Raw genomic sequence first — 22,058 nt, 5'->3', positions numbered from 1 at the left:
CCAAATAAGGACATATTTGGAAAAAAAACTAAAACATCGCTAGCACAGGAATCTATTTCCTACACACTCAGGGCTTGCATAAAAGTTGGTATGTACCCCTGGCTCAAAAAGCAATCCTACCTAAATCCCAAGGCCAGGTCAGAAAGAGTATTTAAAAAGAAAAATCAGGAATGCAAAGAAAACCCAGGAGCAATAAATGATCCTGTCTAAATGATTTGTCTTTAAAATATAAATTTGAAAACCAAACAAATTGGGAAAAATAAGTTATACTGAAGAAATATTACTGACGAACTATATAGATGTACAGACTTCTATATAAAATGAAACACAAGAAAGAGAAATGCAATAATCACAAGTAGTTTTCTACATCTAGCACAGTGACTTGAAAAAAACATCAGTTGCATTCAGGAAACTGAAGAACAGCAACATTATCCCATAAATCAGCCCAGTGCTCTCTCCCCTGCAACAGACTGCCTCTCAGGAAACATTCATAAAGGAAGAAGGGATAAAAGAGCAGGCTAATAAATTACATGCTAGGGGAAGAAGTCCTCAAAAGCAGAAACCTGACTTTTAAACCATCTGATTCCAACAAAAGAGGAGCTGAGAGTTCCAATCATAATTCTAGAGCAGGACCTCAGAAAACTTGCCTACTCAGGTGAAAGTGAGCCAAACTTACATAACAGCTGTAAGCAGAACAGGCCTGAGGACCAATGTGGGCCACCGTATGCCACGCCAGGACCTTTCACCCCTGTAAATCAGAAATAGCTGCCACTTAAAACACCAACAAGCAGCTGCAATATCTTTAACCCAGTAACTCTGCACTATGCTTATGAGGTGGAAGCAGAAAGATTTTTGAAAGGCTGGTATGGAAAAATGAACATAATGGGAATGGAATCTTTTTGTTAACAACAGTAACCTAAGTCCTTGTTTTACACACTAAGTCCCATTTCAATAGTAGCACTTTTCTAGTACTTACAGCACTAGGCTTTCTTTTAAATCAATCTCCCCCCCCCCCTCTCTCTCTCTCTCTCTCTCTCTCTCTCACACACACACACACACACACACACACACACACACGAGCATCATTTAACCAGGGAGATACATTCTGAGATATGCATACTTGGGTGATTTTATCATTTTGTGAACATCACACAATTATTTACACAAACTGACAGCTATGACCTCACTGGGCAATATAACATTATTACATATGAAGTTCATCAAAGACTAAAACATTATTACTCTAAGAGGCCTGCAACCCAGCCAGGCACGTGACAGTGTGCTTTATCCTGTAACAGGCAGGAACATAGGACTGAGGCAGGGTCACAGCTAACCCTTTAGACACCCCTGTGCCCATTCATAAAGGAAGCCTTGGCAAGCTGGGTAGGGGCTGGATTTCAGCCCTGATTGCCCCATGGCCAGGCATCTCTGTGCAGTGCCTCAAAGGCATAAGTGTCTAAGGCTGCCCCAGAGGCATCCCTGAAGGAGCCTCAGGTCAGCTTTTGTAGTTAAAGACAAGAAGAGAAGAAAGTTTTAAAAAGAGAGAGGAAAATTACTTTTTCTATACTGTGCTCACTGATCATTTTAATTAGCTAGAAGTCAGGATCACACAAGCCATTTTAGATTACTCACAGGCATTCAGATTATTATACAATTGCTCCAGAGAAGAGGCTAACTTCATAGGCTACTCTAACAAAGCAGCCCCAACAGGCTGCCCACAAGGAAACATTCAGTGCGCCAGCACACGCCTTTGACCAGCTTTCAGGCCAGTAGAAAGGCCTCAGCCTGGGTCTCCATCATCTTCCAGACTCAGTGTTCACACCACCAGCTCTCTGCCCTGGGAGCCTGGTCAGCAGAGACTCAAACCCAAGGAGACCTCTAAAGAGATCAGGCTGTGTGGCAGAACCAGGCAGCAACCGAGCCTCTTGAGAGACCCTACACTTCTCTGGGCCTCTTCTCCCACAAGCCAAGCTCACCTGGTCCTCACCCTCCCAAGCCTTTCCATGGAGCCACACAAGTGCTGGTACATTCCTGTGCAGGAAGGCCTTTCTCACCAGATTTCTGGGCTTCAAATGGCATCTCTACTATTTACTAACTTAATTTCCTTAAACAAGTTTCTTAATCTTTCTGTATCTCAGGTTTGACACTGAGGGGAAAACAGAGAACATACTAGTACCCACACACACACCTCATGGGGTCATTGTGATGATCAAATAAGGAAGGCCCTTAGAAAGCATCTGCCACAGAAACACTGGTAAGTCTTTTCTGCTATGACAGAGAGCAAGAAGAGGTACCAGAGAAAGAGGTTCCAGTCACTATTCTAAGAATCCATGTATTATATTGTCAAAACAAACCCTTTTCCTATCCCCACTCAACAGATGAGAAGAAGAGAGACCCTCAGAAGTAACCTGCCAAAGTTACACATAACGGTAGCACCAAGCAGTTCACCCCAAAGCCTACAGCACTCAATCAGGAACAAACTTCTCTATACCCACAAAAAGTCTGTTAAATGTACTCTCTACCTGTGCCTAACTCAATCCCTCAAGACCACCTGGGACTACTCCTCACTCTTCTTCCACTCCTAGGCTAACCTCCTCTCTGTTTTGTTTGGGGACTGAACCCAGATCCTCATACATGCTACACAAATGCTGATTCTTGGCCTCAACCCCAACCCTCTACTCTTTTGAAGACTCAGGAAAATGTACTCTATCCAGTGTCCTCTGCTGCCCCTTGTTTATGATGTCCATTGGCAGACCTTGCCTTGTTCACTATATTTCTGATATCTGGTCAGTCTTTCACTCCAACCCAAGCCCAGCCATGGTCTTGGTGACCTCACTATCCATGAGGATGATCATGGCTGTATTTTTTTCTCCCATCTTCTGACTTGCCCATCTTTTACTTGCTGCCTGCCATACCCTGGAGTCTCCTCTCGGGGAACTGAGTCTACTCCTGCAATCTTAAATTCCGATTGTCTGACCACGCGGGAACTTCTCTCCTCGCGTTTTCTGACAGGTACTCCTGACACTTACTGTGCGGTCTCATCAGAACCATGGGTCCCTTGCATCCTCTACTTTCTATTTGCTCCCCCTTCCTTTCCATTATCCCAGATCTCACTATCACTTCAACCATTTTCTTACCAGTGTCCTTAAGTCCTTGACCCCACTGTCTGCCCATCAAGTCACCTTAGAAAAACCATAGCCTTCTTGAAACTACATCTAGATAGTTACAAGGGTTGGAAGAAAATAAAATCTCAACCACTCAGATCTGTGTCACTGTTAAGTTGCAACGACTTTAACAGCACACACAGCAACCAGCCCTTCTGTTTCCCTGGTCATCCCTCACCCTCCTTCTTCACTGCAGCCTTTTCCACCTTACTCTGCTCAATCCCTCCTTCTCCTATATTTCAGTCACACTCAAGAAGACCTCACATTCTCCTTCATCCACATTCAACCATCTCTAATTCCATTTCAAGAGGAAGCCACCACCAATCTTCCTGCCCCTCTAGTTCCCGCCGTCTTCCTTCTATTCCATGGTGAAATGTCTTCCAAGAATGGCAGTAGTAGTGCTTCACCACTCCCACTCCTCAACCTGCACCCCCAGACCCTCCACCCAAGGTCAAGGTCACCACTGATGAGAACCCAGTGGTCATTTTCACAATTATCTGCCATGATCTCTGGGCAATATTGAACAAAATGAGCCACTTCCTCCTTCCAGAAATAATCCATGTCCTCAGCCTGCTTGACCCTACACTCTCCTAGTTTTCTTGTAACCTTTCAGTTCTTTCTCCCATAGTCCTTTTTGAGGTTGGTGATACCATAAAAACTCCTGTACCTACTATGTGCTAGTAGCGACTGAGGCTCTGGGTCTCCTCAGGGTTCTTCATTCCTACACTGCACGACCCAACACTCACATGTGGGTTATCTTCTGGAATGGCCTGAATGGTCTGAAGAAAGTGAGCTCAGACATTAACCAGCTCCAAGTTCAAATTTTGGCTCTTTCACATCTTGGGCATAAAAGTCTATTTTCTAATCTCTAAAATGATAATGTAAATGTAAATGAATACGGTATGAAAAAAATACTTAGCACTGTTTCTCAAGTGACGATAATATAGTATGGTACAGTATATAGCAAGTAACAATAAAAGTTAGGTACAATTTTTAACTACATCTACAACCCTTATCTGTTTTCATCTACTTACTAAAAAAATCTCAGCTTGATTTGATACAAGCAGCTCAAATTCAGCCAACTCCAAAATCCAATGCCTGACTTTTCCTCCCAACCTGCCATTCCTTTAGGTGTTACCTGTTATAGTGTGTGACCCCATTAGCCACCTCCACACTTGGAGTGCTTTTAAAACATACCCACAAATTCTTCAACCCTCCTCCCACCAAGAGATGTCAGTTTCCTGCCTTTGAACCTGAGCATGCCTTTGTGACGGTCATGATGAAGAGAACACAGCAGAAGGGATATGCACCTCCGCTAGAGTTAGTTAGAAAAGACCAGGCAGTTCCTACCCAATTTCCTTGGTACATTTCTCGATAAACCTTCAGCCTCCAAAGAAGAAGTCCAGCTACCCTGAAGCCATCACACAGAAAAACCACACAGAGGTACCCCAGGAGTCTACTTGTCCAGTGCCCAGGTGTTGCAAAGTTCCTCCCAGGTGCCAGACGTGTGAAGAAAAAGCACCTAGATACCATCTAAGTATAACTTCTTGAGAGATCTTGGGCAAGAACTGCCTAGTTGACCCTGTCAACCTCCAGATTTATGTGTAAAATTAATTTCTGTTATTGTGTTAAGCCACTGTTTTGAGGTCATTTGTTACTTGGTAACAGATAATCAGAACAATGTTCAACTCCCAAGCCTGGGAATTGTCCCGAAGATCACTTCTGTTCTCATATTCCATATCCAATTACAAAATTCTCATGATTTTTAAGTATTACTAAATCCATCCATGCCGCAGTCTAGCTGGGCACAGAATCACAAGCCACTCAAGCAGGAACAAAACTTTATTTTTGAAAAAGCCGCAAATACTCCGTACACTCCAGCAAGCCAAAACAAGCCAAAACCGGTCCACCCACGCACCAGTGTCTACCGGAACCAGGGCCCAGGACCTCCCCCGGAATTCCCTCCTACTATCCTTCCCCAACCAATGGGAACTCTCCAGGAGTCCCACAACATGAGTCCCCTAGCAGGCCAAGGTGAACAGCAGGAGTCCAATTTCCACATGAATGTAAATCTTAACATAATCATATCATCTCAATGGCTAGCTGGTGTCACCTTACAACCCCAAGTGCCATGCATCATATTATTTGCTTGTGGCTCCTAGCATCTGCCCCCTTCTGTTTAATTAAGCAACAGGCAATGTGGCTAGGGACCGTGCCTGTTAGGTATGTCCAATTCAACATATGGTTCTTACCCATCATCGGAAAACTGACCTCTAGGCTTCAGCCTCCTGTCTTAGGTTGATACCACTGCAACTGAATCATACCCGTCACTGACTACCGGTCCAGTATATAGCCATACCTGTGGATAGGCCTATGCACCAGTGGGGGGGTGAGGTTCTTTGCCTCACCTCTGTTGGCCCCCAAATTTGGCCTTGGTGCCGGTGGGGGGGTGAGGTCCTTTGCCTCACCTCAGTTGGCCCCCACATTAGACCATCACTAGTAGAAGGGAGGAGGATACAGAAATGCCACGACATCAAGTCAATAGACGGCTCTTAGGAAAAATTGCATCACTGGTGACACATCAGCAAAGATACTCCAGCACTGCCATAGTTCGCTGTATCAACAAATAGTGCACAATGCATACAAGTGATACATAGTCCAGGCAAGTTTTGTAAGCAGTTCAAAGTGGAGGAATCTATCAATATGTCCATTTCCTCCCAAATTAAATCGACTCAGTGATTGAGCATTACTTGTTGAGTTATTATTCATTGATGCATCAGTTTATACAGTTTGTTGTGATAATTATTGAAGAAGTTGTAGTTTGGTTTCATCTTTGTCTTCACCGGCACTGGGATGAAAATAGGGATTGACAATGATGTTAAGAAAAGAAGAAAATGTAACATTTCAACAGGTATTAAGAAAACAATTTTTAGAACAATTTACATTATCCTGAACAGAAATATTAAATATAATGAAAAGGAAAGGTGAAAGTAAACAAACAGATCTGTTAACCTGCTTATTTGTACACATATTAAAACAGTCTTCAACAGCTGTTTACCCAAATTAAATTAAACCATTAAAATCACGTGAATAATAAAAAAAAAAATTGGGGGGATCCATATTTTTATGAGCGCTCCTCATATATGATATATGGACATACGCACATACAGACATACAACATAAAACAGAAATGTGCACACGTAATATACAACATATAAGACAATAGTAAAGGCCTTGTAGATTTACCTAGGTGAAATCTCCATTGCAATGTTTAAAAACTCCATAGTCAAAAATTAAAACTGATCAGAAAAACATTAATTTATGTCTGTATGAGTTCAAAAATAAAATGGAACTTTATGATGTGGGAAAAAGCAATAATAAAATAGATATTGAAAAAAGCATCCTGGTTGATCACTGTCGCAGATGTAAGAATAGCCAAGCTGGAGCTCTGGATATCAGCTGTTATGGATTTGAGTCAAATCATCTTCTTTTTCTGTAGAAATTGTTTTGGTTAATCTCTCTGGAATCCAAATCGGCTGCTGTTCCTCCTGTGGAAAAACACAGGCAGAGCCCCGACTCCAGACTATCACTGGATCTGGACCTTTCCATTGTCCTGTTAGAATATCTTTCCAAAGTACCTTAGGCTTATGTACATTTTTTTGGATACAAATGTCTTTCCGCAGCACTAAGTCCCGATGAATCCAAATTTAAAAAGTTTAGAGTAAAAAGGGTTATTTTAAGTTTATCTTTGGGGGATATATACCCCTTTCCAATTCCCTCCTTTTGTTTTAATAAGTACATTTTAATAGTTTGATGAGCTCTTTCAACTATGCCTTGTCCTTGTGGATTGTATGGAATTCCTGTTATGTGAGTAATGCCAAATGATGAGCAAAATTGTTTAAAAGAGGTAGAAGTATAACCAGGACCATTGTCCGTTTTTAACTGTTTTGGAACGCCCACAGTGGCAAAATTTTGTAAGCAATGAGCTATAACATCTTTAGTTTTTTCTCCGGCATGAAGGGAGCCCATCAAAAATCCGGAAGAAGTATCAACTGTAACATGCAAATATTTTAATTTTCCAAATTCTGGCAAGTGTGTGACGTCCATGTGCCAAATATGGTTAGGTATCAGTCCTCTAGGATTGACTCCAAGATTAACTTGTGGTAAAAATGTCACACAATTTTGACATTGTTTTATTATATGTCTGGCTTGTTTTTAGTTATTTTAAAATGCTTTTGTCAAGTATTAGCATTGACATGGAACCTTTTATGAAAATTTATAGCTTCTTCTATTGTGGAGAAAATATGTATGTCATGTGTAGATTTATCTGCTAGTTCATTGCCCATACTAAGGGCTCCAGGCAATCCTGTATGTGCCCTGATATGTCCTATAAAGAATGGATCTTTTCTGCCCCAGATTAGACTTTGTATAGCGGAAAACAAAGAGAAAACAGTAGAAGAAGGTGAAATCCTACCAGCATCTTCAAGGGATACTATAGCATTAACTACATACTGACTATCAGAAAATAAATTAAATACAGAATCTTTAAACATCATAAAAGCTTGTAATACTGCATTAAGCTCTACCTTTTGAGCTGATTGTTTGGGTACTAAAAATGTAAAAGTTTGATCAGGAGTAACTACTGCTGCTGTACCATTGTTTGACCCATCAGTGAATATATTTGGAGCATTTATGATAGGGGTTTTTCTTGTCGTTTTTGGAAAAACTACAGGATGCTTAGACCAAAAAGACAACAAAGGATTAGATGGTAAGTGATTATCAAATGAAACACTAGTTTTACACATGATTATTGCCCAAGTATTTAACTCATTAGCTAGCTCATCAATTTGATCCATAGTATATGGAGTAATAATTTTATTGGGAGAAATCCCAAACACTCCCTTTGCTGCTTTTATTCCTTTGAGTATTAATTGTCCTACAGCCTCAGGATATCTAGTAAGAATAGTGTTAGGAGAATAAGATAAATGTATCCACAATGATGGACCTTCTTGCCAAAATACTCCTGTAGGAATATTTTTTGTTGGTAGTACAATAAATAATAAAGGCAAACTTATATCAATTCTATCCAAATGCATATTTTCCATATATGTCTCAATGATTTTTAATGCTTTTCTTGCTTCAGGCGTTAACATGCGGGGTGAATTTGGATCTGATGGACCTTTTAGAATATCAAATAAAGGTCCCAACTCTCCTGTTGGTATGCCTAGATAAGGCCTTATCCAATTTATGTCTCCCAATAACTTTTGAAAGTCATTAAGTGATTTGAGTTGATCTACTCGTATTTGAATTTTTGGTGGACGGACCATGGTTGAGGATAATAGAACTCCTAAATAATTAATTGGAAGATTTAATTGTACTTTATCTATTGCTATCTCTAGATTATAATTTTTCAATAAGTTTGTAAGTGTGGCATAACATTCTAGCAATGTGTTTTTATCTTTATGGGCCAATAACACATCATCCATATAGTGAAATATTTGTAGTTCAGGATTTTGATTTCTAAGTGGCTGGATTGCTTTATTAACATAAATTTGACACATAGTTGGGCTGTTAGCCATCCCTTGAGGGAGTACTTTCCATCCTTCCTGCCCTTACCAGGCTGTGAAGACTATCATCTCATTCTTCATCAGGACGTCACCCTAAACAGCCTTAATGCAGTGGCCCATCCTTTCTGATCTTTTTCTACATGGTGCCCAGATCTGACCACGTCACTCCAGGCTAACTTTTAAGGTTTCCATGATGTGACCTTAGCTGGGCTCTGCAGCCTCATGTCTAGCCACTGTTCCAAACCCCACCACAGTCATACAGAGCCCTTGAAGTCATGAGATTACTTACCTCCAAGTCTCTGCACATCTGCTCCCTGCTGGCTGAGGCCCTGCCTGTCACTGGGCCAACTCTTCTCAACTTCAAGGATGCAGATCTGAAAAAATGCTCCTTGGCCCTCAAGTGTAGGTTAAGTTCCCCTTTCATGTGCTGCCTTAGTAGCCTGTATTTCTCTCTAGATATACTGTGCTATTCCAAACTTTGAATGCTCCTTTTTCATTGTACAAGAGTACAAAAGTAACTTGAGGATCGATCAGGGTCTTATTCACTTGTATATCCCTAGTGCCCAGGACAGCACCAGAACACAAACACTTATTTTTTAAAAAATAGTAGTTGAGTAATAAATGATAAATTATATAAAGGCAATGTTATAAATCATTTAAACCACAGAATTAAGAGAATGAAGCCAAAAATACCAAAAAGAATATAAAATGAGAAATTTTTTAAATAAGAGTTTTGATATTTTCTAACTAATCTCATCATTTTTTAATTTTTTTTTTAGTTGTCAATAGACATTTATTTATATGCAGTGCTGAAAATTGAATCCAGTGCCTCACACATGCTAGGCAAGTGCTCTGCCACTGTGCTACAACCTCAGCCCCTAATCCCATCATTTTTATACATGAAGAAACCAATGTGAGGGACATTTATTGGTTTGCCCATTTCCCACACACAAAACCAGGAACAGAATCAGGTCAACTGTCTCCCAAAGTACCTCTGCTGGATATCAGAAATTTCAAATGAGTCATACAACTGAATAATATAACAGGCTTATTTCAAAATAAGCCAATAACTTCTCCAAATTTTTTCAAAAGTTGTCTTATAATTCTCTTTTACTATTTTGTCCTCATGCCTGGACATCTGGAAATAGCTCTGAGCAACTTCAAATCTCTTTGGTATACACACCTATCAGAATGGCTAAATAAAATGATTGACAATATGAAGTACTGGTAAGGATATGGAATAACTGGGAGTCTCTAACTCTAGTGGTGAGAGTTCTATTGGTACAACCACTTTGGGAAAATGTTTAGCAGTGTTTAGTGAACCTAAATGTACATATACCCACGACCCTGAAATTCCATTCCTGGTATGTATTCAACAGAAATGATTGCTTATTTCCACTGAAACACATATAAGAATGTTTGTAGCAGCTTTATTCCAAATATACAAAAACTGGAAACAATCTAAATGCCATGGTATATTCAAACAATATAATATTAAATTGCAACAAAAAAGAACTACTAATTCATGCAACAAAATGAATGAATCCTATAGGCAGATTGAATGAATGAAAAGAAATCACACAAAAAAAGAATTTATATAATACTTTATTTTATATATATATGTATATTATACATATTTTATATATAAATATATGTGCATATATATAACATCTATGTATAAAAATAAAAGTCCACTTTTATGAAGTTTCAAAATCAGCAAAACTAATCCGTGGTGATATTGCCCAAGATGGGACACAGGGTGCCCTCTGGAGCAATGGATCTCTTTTACATCTACGTTTGGGCGTGGTTACAAGATACAGGCACATAAGACTTCTACAGTTTACTGATTTTTCCATGTTGCCATGGACTAACTTTGAGAAACACTTTATATCACACAGATAACAGGTGGAATACTTGGGACAGGAGTTCAAACAGTTCTTTCTCTTAATCTGTCACAATAAAAATATGTACAGATTAAGGCCACAGCCATGTCACCAACCCTTCTAACAACTGAAATACTAAGGACTGATGACTCCACTCTCCCCACCCTTAGTTTCCTCAACCATAAAACTGAAATAATAATAGCTCCTACACCTCTCACAGGGTTGTTGAAAGGACAAACCAAGAAGTGGATGTCTGTTAAGCACTTCCCACAGAATAAAGTGAAGAGTAAATTTTCAATAAATATTAATTAGCATCTCTATCATCAACTTTATGACATAACTACATCTTAACAAACAGTGGCTGATAATGTCCAGGCACCATTCTAAGTGCATTACAAATATTAACTAATGTAATCAATATCAAGAGCTTTAAAATGAAAGTATTTTTTCCTGACCCAACAAATCTACTTCCGGAACTTAATCGTATGCAGACAACAACCATTCTTTTAGGGATTCACCATGTACAGTCACATGTTAAAAGCTGTACAATAAAGAAACCTGTTTTACTTTGACACAGTTGAAAACTATGTACAGATTTTTTTAAGTCTGAAAATATTTATATACAATGTTCAAATCAGCATTACTTACAACAGCCAAAATTAGAGCAAACAGAATATTCAAGGAAAAAGTGGATAACTACAGTTTACCAGTAGGATATTTAAAAAAAAAATCACATTGCAGGAGAGAAATTAAAATACAAAAGCTCATAAGTGCAAAATGTAGAGTCATAATACAATATTATGACATCAGGTTGATTTTCTATATGTAGAAAAGTAGACTATATACGGACTATAGGACAACATAATAAAACAAATGTTAACTGTTCATCTGTGGGTTGTTGGATTACAGATATTTTATTCACTGTAGTTTGTTGTACTTTCCAAATTTCCTTCGCTAAGCTTTTACTTTAATAATAAACATGTTATCAAAATAATCTCAGTCCTTACATGGTCAAGGAAAAATATGTATATATTCATTCCATATGTTATTAGAAAGTTACTTATAAACTGTAAAACAGATGAGTCATAATAAAAGCTAACCTATACATAGTAAAATTCCACTAAGTAGCATATGATTCACATGGAATGCTAAAAGCTAGTAAACACACCTCAAAATTAACACATTATATTCTTTGAGCTTCTCACAAAATCCAGATAACAAAAAAGTGGCAGAATCAAACCAGAAATATGAAACAAATATCTACTGATCTACATGAAGGAATATTTGTTAATCTCAACATTACCAGGGAAAAAAGTTTCAAAAAGATAAAGGCAGTATGTTGCAATGTCTGTAAAATTTATAACATATAAAAAACTACTACAAGCCGGGCGTGGTGGCGCATGCTTGTAATCCCAGCAGCTCTGGAGGTTGAGGCAGGAGGATATTGAGTTCAAAGCCAGCCTCATCAAAAGTGAGGCACTAAGCAACTCAGTGTTACCTGACTCTAAATAAAATACAAAATAAGGCTGGGATGTGGCTCAGTGATCAAGTGCCTGAGTTCAATGCCCAATACCCCTTCACCCCACTCCCCCCAAAAAAAACACCACCACAAATAGTTTATGCATGCATACACACATATCATAAAAATGTAAAAGCATACAAGAGAATGATACTAACTTAAAGAAGGGTATCAACATCAAGAGAGGCAGGGGAGGAAGCAGGAGGCTTTAGCTGTGGCCTTGAAATTCCTTTTTTTAAAAAGCACCAGAGTATTGATGTTAAAAATGGCAAAGCATTAACATCTGTGGAATCAGGGGATACTCAAAAGTACTGTACTTTTTCTGAATGTTTGCAGTAACTCATAACTAAAAATAAAACTTTGAAAAAGCCTTATTATGTTTTGGCTCCTAACTCCATATTTAGAGTGATTCAGAACAGGTGCAGGCCTTCTGTGCCTCTTCTGTGGTCCTGAAATCACTCCTGGTTGTTGTGCCTTTCCCCGAGAATAAAAGGAGCAGCTATCCAGTAGAGAAAAAGAATCCCTCTCTCTGTGAGACATAGACACAATTAGTAGACATCCTTAGCCAGAGGGAAGCAGTTTACAGGTCAGAACAGATCCCTGCAAACTGAGGTACAATGAATTAAGTGAATAAATGAGATTGTCCTGAAAACCCAACTTTCAATATTATCATCAAAATACCATGAAAACCATGTAGGTACATTAGGCTGTGAGCAAAAGAGCAGAATGCTAACGTTTATGCAAAAAGTCAAGGAGAGAGTGGGTGACAGCACAATCAGAGCAAACGCTCACCTTCAGACACAAGCCCACGCAAATCCCCAGCAGAAACTGCACTAAGTTCCCAAAGGGCCTTTCCAAGGAATCAGGTGACAGCAGTAATCAAGTGACCTGTCAACTTCGAGCACTGTACCTATAACTCATTCAGCTCCTCTCACAATTATTATTTTTATAAGGTACGTCACACCTAACAATGCTCACAAGCATGGGCTTGAAATCAGGAAAGCTGGGCTCGTAACCTAGCCTTGACCTTCCACTGGTTACAGGACGGTGGTAGACAATCTTTCAGGGACTCAAGATCACTGTTTTCTAACTTGCTAAGTCTTTTGTAAATCAGTAACACCTGGTTAGCAGGACTGTTGGAAGGATTAAATTGTCAGAAGGTGAAGTAAATAAAATGCTCTCCACTGTACCTGGTAGAGTCCCCCTCTACCAGGCACCAGCCTGGAGTCCATAAAAAATGGTGATTGAGTTGGTCAGGAAACCAGCACTGATGCAGGTTACAGACTCAGGTGCCAGCCAAGTCTGTACTTTAGCTCTAGAAATCAGGACCAACTATGTACATTGTAGGGACCTGAACAAAATGAAAACACAAAACACCTTGGTCAAAAATAAAGAATTCTGGGCTGGAGTTGTAGCTTGGTGGTAAAGCACTTGCCTCACAAGTGTAAGGCACTGGGTTCAAGCCTAGCACCACATAAAAACAATAAAATAAATGAAAAAGGCATTGATCCATACACAACAAAAAAATAAATTAAAAAAAATAATTTTGAAAAAATAAAAATAAAAAAATAAAGAATTTTGAGATGGTGACTAAAGAGGCTTAAACCAAGCACAAGGCTCTGGTGAGCCCTGTGATTCTACGCTGTAAAGTCAGTCCTGCTACAAGTAAATGTACCCAGATACTTGCAGACACTCAGAAATGAGGTTCAACCAGAGCTGGGCTGTTTAGACTCATCCAAACACCTGAAGCATTTGAGGTGATACCACAGCATAACTACAGGGGGCTACAGCCTCCAAAATAAGAAGCCATTGGCTATGGGTTGACTATGGCCTGGCCCCTTGAATTCAAAGAGGAGTTTAATACCCAAAGTCTTTTATAAATGGATTAAAAGGATGGAAACTTACTCCAATCATGGTATTTACAGGTAGGGTTTTGGGGAAGTGATTAGGATTAAATAAGGTCGCTAGGGTGTAGCCAGCATAATTAAATCCTGGTGATTTTATGAGAAGACCTTACTGACACAGGCAAGCATGATCTCTCTTGCCATGTGATGTCCTGCAACATTGCAGGATTCTGTCAATAGAAAGGCCATCAGTAGAAGAGACCCCTTGATCTTGCACCTCCAGAAAAATGAACCAAAACAAACATCTTTTCTTCATAAAATACCCTGCCTCACATATGTCATAGTAGTGAAAGGCTAATGTGCCATCCTTAATTCAATTTGTAGGAAATATCAGGGGAAACTCCCTGATACTTGTTATCTACAATGCAGTCATCAAACCTAAGTCCGCCTTCTCTCTAATGGTAACTTGGCAGAACTGAGTCCTTGAGAAGGAGGGAGCATCAGCCAGCCTGCTTAAGGCCCCCACTTTAATGTGGCAGTGGCCAAGGAGCACTTTTTAGTACCCATTTACTTAAGCATAGGGGAGTTGACCCTTGGTACTCGGAGGGAGCAAATTTTTGGACACCCACCCTCTGCCCCAGCCAGGATACCAAAACTCACAGATGCTCAAGTCTCTAAAGGGGCATAGTATTGCATAACCTAGGACATCCTGCCATAACTTGAAAGCATTCCTATGTTACCTATACCTAACCCAATGCAAGTGTTATATAAATAGTCGTTGTATATGTTAGAAAATAATGAATAGAAAAGTCTACACATGGTCAGAACAGATACAAATTTTTTCAAATATTTCTGATTAATGGTTGGTTGAAACCCTGGATGCAGAACCCTGGTATACAGAGGGACAACTATACTCACATGAAACATGTCATAAAAATTTCAAGTGCATTCCAACAGCTCTAATACCAAGCTGCCTGAGCCCCTACCCAGGCTAAAAGACAACAGCTTCCACATGGAAGGCAGTGAAGAGGGCAGGCCCTAGAGCCACAGTGCCAACTCACCTACCTCCTACCTAGCTGTATGAACTTGAGGAAATTATATAGCATTCTTTAGTCTTAACTTAGTGCCACTACATGTGAAAATCACAATGTTATCTTCTTACAATAAATGCTCAATGAATGTTTACTGAGTTTACCCTCTTTATTAAATCTATTTTTCATTACTATAATGAAATACCCGAGGCAAACTAACTTTATAAAGAAGTTTATTTATCTCAAAGTTCAGGAAATTCAAGGGCATGACAGCAACATCAGCTGGGCTATGGTGAGAGCCTCATAGTGGATGGCAAGAGTATGTGGAGAAAAGATCACATCCCAAAAAACTAGGAAAGACAGGGAGGCTGAGGTCCCAACATCCCCTCTGAAGTCATACATCCAATTGACCTAAGAGCCTCCAATAGGCCCTGCCTCTTTCAAGTCCCACCCCTCCACATTACCACAGCAAGGCACCAAATTATAATACATAAACTTAACCCTTCCTCTTCCCCTTCCCTGTCCATATGCCAACCAGCATGTGGCTGGGTATCCTTCAGAATGTAAGCTCCTACAGGACACAAGTCAGTCCCTGTGTGTCCCCTCCTCAGTCTCATACTATACTACTGGAGCAATGGAAGCTCAGGAGCCAGACTTAATAACTTTGTAGTAAAGTTCCCACCTAATCTCAAACACCTAATAGCATGGATTTTCTTAAAACTGCTGTGTGGTTCACAGGTGGTAGGTCTTTGTTTATCACATTCATATCTTATAAGTTACTAATAAAGGAAGAATAATGTAACTTGCACAATCCAGTTGATGTTAAGACTAAAAAATGTTTGACCTATATTACTTTTTTATTTTGTTGTTGTTATTGTTGATGGACCTTTATTTTACTTATTGATATGTGGTGCTGAGAATCGAACCCAATGCCTCACACATGCTAGGCAAGTGCTCTACCACTGAGCCACACCCCAGTCCAGACCTATATTACTTTACAGTCAGTCATAATAAATACAATTTTTTAATGTTCACAGTCACTCGAGTTAAAAACAGCACACTTTATCAATAAAGAAGTTCAGTTCATAGGTAACTGAACATCACATAAAATCACAAATGTGCCCTCAATCCTTTTTTCAAATGGGCCCCTTTAAACCTTCTTAGCTAGTACCTATGGACTCTGCCCTTTGTAGCATATCATGAGTTTCTGTCTTGGTTGGTTGCTTAACTGGTTTTTATCAGTGATGGATTTATGATGATCCACCCAAGTCTCTTACCAGATCTTCCCCACTGACACACAAATTTATGATGATCCACCCAAGTCTCTTACCAGATCTTCCCCACTGACACACAAATTTTTATCATGGCAAATACAAGCTGTGACAAAGAAAGGAGGCCAACTTCACCAGTCAATACAAAGATGAAATCTCATTAAAATAACCATAGTAAATCCCAAAAACAATATGCAGATGCAATGAACATTAACTGACTTAGCAGCCCAGATTAATCAAGCGTCTTTACTTGTCACAATTGCAAGTTTTACTTCACATTATAGTTTGCAATAAAAAAAAGAAATACATGAGAGAAACAAATTAGAAAGCAAAGAAGCACATCAAAAGTCGCCTCTTTCCTTATATGCCTTCTTCAACCTGTCCAGCCAAATGGTCCCCAAGAGTCACATACCTACCAGTCCTGCCACCAAAGGGAACATCAAAACTCACCCCTTATGACTTTCAGGATCATGCACAAATAAGTTCCATAAATATTTGTTGACTGGGTTCGTGAGAATATCAGAATGTGGATTTTATTTTATAGGTATTAAATAATCCTCAAAGATTTTTGTGACTTCCTGCATGCTGATTACCACTTCCGATTTTTCCATATATTGAGACTAATCTAAAAGGCAATTCAATACTTATCACTAGGTAGTCATTCCACAAGAATTGTGATATCAGTAACACAATCACAATAATCACAATACACTAACACTTTACATTTGCAAAGCAATGGGCTGGTTTTTGATAACATTTTCTCCATTATCCCATTTAATCGTCCCTGGCTCTACATGGAACATAACCAATTTTACTGTTGCTGTTTTGAGGGCACTATGGGGAAAAGGGTCAAATCCCAGTCAACATATGAGTCAAGACAAAAAAAAAAAAAAACTTGACTGGGAGAACCTAGAAGTTCAGGTCCAACCTCCCCCCAAAATCTGGTAAATGTTTTTGTGCTTTTCCATCCAAAAAGCTCTGCTCATTGTCTTACACCTGTCCGAAGGGAGGGAGAGAGTGCAAGAGAAAGAGACAGAGATGCTGGTACTGCCTGCTGGGACAAAGGCCAAATTTTTACCCAGCGACATGACAGGTGTGAACATGGCCTGTAAACTCCAACTAGGAAAAGCGGGAAAGGCATGTGGCCTCCTAGGAAGAGGCCTGTGCCAGCGGGAAAACAGATTTTTATGCTTAAATTGCCAACCCAAGACTTACAAAGTGTATCTTGATAAAGGTAAGTGTAAAGGATACATTCTGCATTCCCCAGAACAACACACCTAATCCAAACAAGATAATATCTTGTCTCTGTTTAGAAGCAGATGAGGAAAGTAGAACTGCCCCTCCCATCTCACACTCATTCCATTCAACAAATAAATATCAGCCCTAACTACATGCCAGGCATTGCACCAGCTGATACATATAATTATTTAGGATTTGCAAGTTACCACTATTTCCTTTAAGTCAATAATACTTCATCTTAAATGTTATGGTTCTGTCAACTGCCCTTGACCGTGACCTCTGAAAACCTTTAAGAAATCAACAGCAACCTCTAAGATCAGAGAGATCCTTCATTTGTTTTACTAACTCAATCCTATTAAAAGCTGCTAAAAATAGTACCTCTACCTTTCTCTTCCTTTCCACTCTCCTCCAAATAAGAAAGGTTAAGTGATGACACCCTGCCCAAACAAAAATGGACAATACACACACAGCACTCCCCAAAGCAACAAGAAAATGGAATACTGGTTAAAGAGAAAAGACATACACCATCCTACCTGTCAGATGCATGGTAAGGGCACTTACTCTAGTCCACTCAGTAAAACACGGAGTCCACCTTGGAATGAAAGAACTTTTTTTTTTTCCCCTGGAAGTAAAAGAACCTGGAATTGATTTGCTTTACAAATAAGATCCCAAATGCAGTCAAAAAAATAGATTTTTATTTTTCAGAAATAGGGCTTTTAATGAACACCATACAAAATTATGCATAAGCAAACAAGTCATGTGAAAGGCAGGAAGGAGTGATATGCAACATCATTCTCTCTGAAAGTTGACAAGCAAAAAAGTAAACACAATAAAACCACCTCAGGAGGGCTGGTTTTTGTTGTAAGATTTTTGTTTTTGTTGTTATTGTTTTGTTTTTGTTTTATTTTGCACCTCTGGTTCAATTACTGGTGAAGGATTTTCTTAAATTTTTTTTTCAGGGAATGCCTGGCACACTCATAAAAACTGAACTATTTCCTTTAAGATTTCTTCTCACTTCTAAAGAGCAGTTAATTTTCCTGGGACTGTTTCACTGCACCTGTGAATTTTTGAAAGCAGGTGAAAGTGACAAAATAATTTTTTAAATGAAAGCAAAACTAGGGTGGCACCACAGGTAAAATACATCAAGTCAAAATTGGAGCCATTGATTTGGACACAAAGTTTTAGTAAACTGGCAAAGAATTAATCCACTTTTAGGCTAATTTCACCCACAAATATTCATCCACTTTCCCTCAGACCAAGTCTAGTTGGAGGTTTACTTGAGTAACCAGACTTTTCAACACAGTTTTCACTAAATGCTTGTTAGGCTTGGCACCTTAAAGACAGCTCCGTGATGCAATTTGTAAATTCGAAACACATTCGGTAAATAAAATTATCAGAACCACCTGAATCCCTTTTAGCACTAATGTATTCAAAATTATTTGTCAGTAGTATAGATAATATCACCCTTTCCTATTTGGTAATTATCCTCAACAAAGTTTGACTTTTATTTGGGCATACTGCAAGGAATAATCATAGTACTGTTTAAGACAAGCTGCAAATTAATCATTTAACCAGAAAATAATTGTGTAGGTTGCATTTGGCAATCTCTTAACCATTAGGGCACCTTGTATTTTAAAAGAATGTTCATAATCAGATAACCCACTTAGCCAGTTATGGTTGATAACATCCCTTTATCACCAAGGTAGTGGAAGTTACTACCATCAACAAATGAACCACAGAACAGAATTTAAACTCAGAATTTTTTTACTCAGCTCCATTCACAAGGTCATGCCTTAGCTGCAGTCACCATCCTTCCCCACAAGTTCATCAAGCTATGCAGCTTTAGGAGAAACACTAGAAGAAGAAGAAGAAAAAAAAAAGCCCAAATACACAGATAAGTAGGAAACAGCCCTTGCCCAGCATTTCTTGATCACAAAAGCATTCAGTCTTTCTCAGTACACCCTTAAGTGTAATTCCTAGAAGGCACTGGCAGGCAAATCTCTGCCAGGTCAATCTGCAGTAGAAAACCGAGAGTGCATGTGTCCAGCAAGATGACAGGCGGGTCAATGTTTCTAACGTCTACTTCAGCTGGCAGGGCAATAGCGGTTCCGTCTATCACCTAAACACAGTAATTGTAAAGGATCGAACACAGCTCATGTAAATGAGAATCCACTTGACCACAAACGGGCAGCTCTGGGGAAATATAATTTCTGGTACAAAACCCGGTGCTTGCATAATTCCACAAACACACACGAGTCAATTTTTACCATAACGTTCAGTCTCCACATCTGGCTGACACTTCCCACCTAAACTTCTCAAGTCTGGCCTAAAAGGCAGCTGGGTTTCAATCCGTGCACTGGGAAACCAGCTTGCACCACCGGACCCATGCGGCAATGCCCCTACCCAATCCTGCTCTAGCCAGGTTGCAATGTAGTTTACTCCAGACTACTTTATGGTAATGTGTATTTAAAATCCCGCGGCGACCGAGGTCATTGCTTTAGAGATCTAATAGCAACCAAATGACCGGAGCTGCCGGGCACTTAGTGAGCCATTCTGGTTATGGCTCTTTAATAGCACCTGGAGTTCTGCAAAGGGAGAGCGGAAAACTCCAGCTTCCCCCGAAAGTCCGCCAAGGGGAGCGCAGAGCGAAGCTAGGAAACCGACCGATGGTAAAGGACGCCCCACCGCCGTCACGGCCCCATCGCTCAGGCAGCCCCGCGCGACCCTCGCCCAGCAGCCCCACTAGACCCCGCCACACCTTTACCTGTCAGCCCCACCACCCAACCTCCTGGCTGCTGTCCCTCCGAGTCCCAGCTTCAGAGCCGGCTGCGGGGAAAAGAACCCCAAAGGCATCCCATCCCAAAGAAAGAAAGCAAAAAGGCTGCTCCTATAGGCGAGGAGCCATCGGACACTGTGCGACCCGGGAAGCTACAGGCCACCCCTGGCCCGCACCTACCAGATAATCCATGTACAGAAACGCCTCAGTTATCCGGAGATCAGACATCCGGCAGCCTAAAGCATCCGGAACGGCTCCGAACCCGGAAAAAAAAGCAGCGTCTCTGGCTGCAAGCGAGCAGCTCCTGAAAAAGCCAGCAACAGCGAAAATATCCGAGAGCTGCCGAGAAGCCGAAGATTACACAAGGGGCGCGGCGATTGGCCGGGAGGGCGGGCACAAGGAAAGGAGAGCGCTCATTGGCTGCAGCGCCTATAAAAGGCAGGCCTCTGCGGGCGATAGAAGAGAAGCGCGGGAGCGACCAGGGCGCAGGTTCCTGTGTGCGCAGGGAGGGGCAGGGGCGGGGGCGAGGGCGGCGCAGGCGGAAGAGCGAGACTGGAGAGCGGAAAATAGCTGTTGCGGCCGCCGCCTGAGTTCTGCGAGTTTCCACAGCCTTTCAGTTGGGGAACGCGGAGTAGAGCTCCAAGCCCCAGGACTAGACAGCCTCGTGTCCCCGCCCACCTCCAGTAGGAAGCAAACGCTGTGCGTGGGAGACGTGGTTACCAGAGACTTGCTGTCTCTGCCCCCAAGTGATTTTCTAAGAGATCTGTGGCCTCCAGACTGCACCACCAGCGTAATGTTTAGAAGGGTGCTCTCTGAACAGGCACCTTAAACGCTATCGGGTGTCAGAAAGAGTCTCCACACAATAATCTGATGAAACTGTTAAGGCAGGCAATTGCAGCCTGTTGTCGCTGCGAATCCGCACAGGGCCCCGCGCAGCCCAGGATAACCCAGTTGCAATGCCAAGGGAAACCCTGGAGAAATCGCTTTCCTTGGGAAAGTGTGCTCCCCAAACGCCCAGAAAGGAGAGGTTGATCAATTCTTTGCATACTTTTAGTCCAGTTACATTGAGCATAAATTCAATGCCCCTGGATTAAATGAGTAATAGAATAAGCAGCTCTCTGGAAGGACCAAAGTAATACAGTATTTGTGATCCTATCTCAGTTGAAGAGGCAAAATTATCTATAAGCAAAAGTACTTGAGACTTAACGCCGTTTCCTGGTAAATAGCTTGGAAATGGGTATTGGGATTTCAATGGTGCATTAACTGAAGTGGATGAAGAGCCTGAATTGAGCAAGTGAACATTTACTGCAGTATTTATAATAGCAATATTCAGAGGATTTGTTAACAGTACATTTATAAAATAAAGCTTTATATTGCCACTAAAATTTTATTTATGAAGGTGAAAAATAGCTGTTGCAGCCGCCGCCTGGGGCTGGGGCTCAGTGGTAGCGCGCTTGCCTGGCATGTGTGCAGCCCAGTGTTCAATTCTCAGCAACGCCTATAAATAAAGTAAAGGTCTAAGGTCTATCAACAACTAAAACAAAAGTTTATGAAGTTTCATGATAAGTTTAATAGACTACTCTTCCCTAAGTTGTTATAAATCAAACAAATGAACAAAAAAAAAAGAGTAGGTGGAAATAGTTACTTTATATTGTTGTTGTTGTTTTTTTTTTTTTTTTTCTGGATAGTAAGATTTGGGAGACCACGTCACAAAAAATACATTTGTTTTTATTTTCTGCAAGGCACACCTATCTCATTAGGCTC

General features: G+C 40.4%; 1 protein-coding gene across 3 annotated transcripts in view; it reads right to left on the bottom strand.

The window, feature by feature from the left end:
- Positions 1-20,641, bottom strand: part of ARL15 (ARF like GTPase 15) — a 410,850-nt gene extending 390,209 nt beyond the window's left edge. The window contains exon 1 of one of the 3 annotated variants that reach the window (XM_081285382.1): positions 20,475-20,641. In XM_081285382.1, coding sequence (XP_081141508.1) covers positions 20,475-20,522 — 48 coding nt within the window. In that variant the 5' untranslated portion in view covers positions 20,523-20,641. The remainder of the gene's footprint in view (positions 1-20,474) is intronic. The other 2 variants (XM_081285378.1, XM_081285381.1) reach the window with 2 other exon arrangements.
- Positions 20,642-22,058: the final 1,417 nt, after the last annotated feature.

Source organism: Spermophilus citellus (assembly GCF_964194105.1).
Source record: "Spermophilus citellus genome assembly, chromosome: 1".
Taxonomy (NCBI): domain Eukaryota; kingdom Metazoa; phylum Chordata; class Mammalia; order Rodentia; family Sciuridae; genus Spermophilus; species Spermophilus citellus.
Note: the sequence above shows the minus strand (reverse complement) of the source record. Positions and strands in the feature narration are given on the sequence as shown.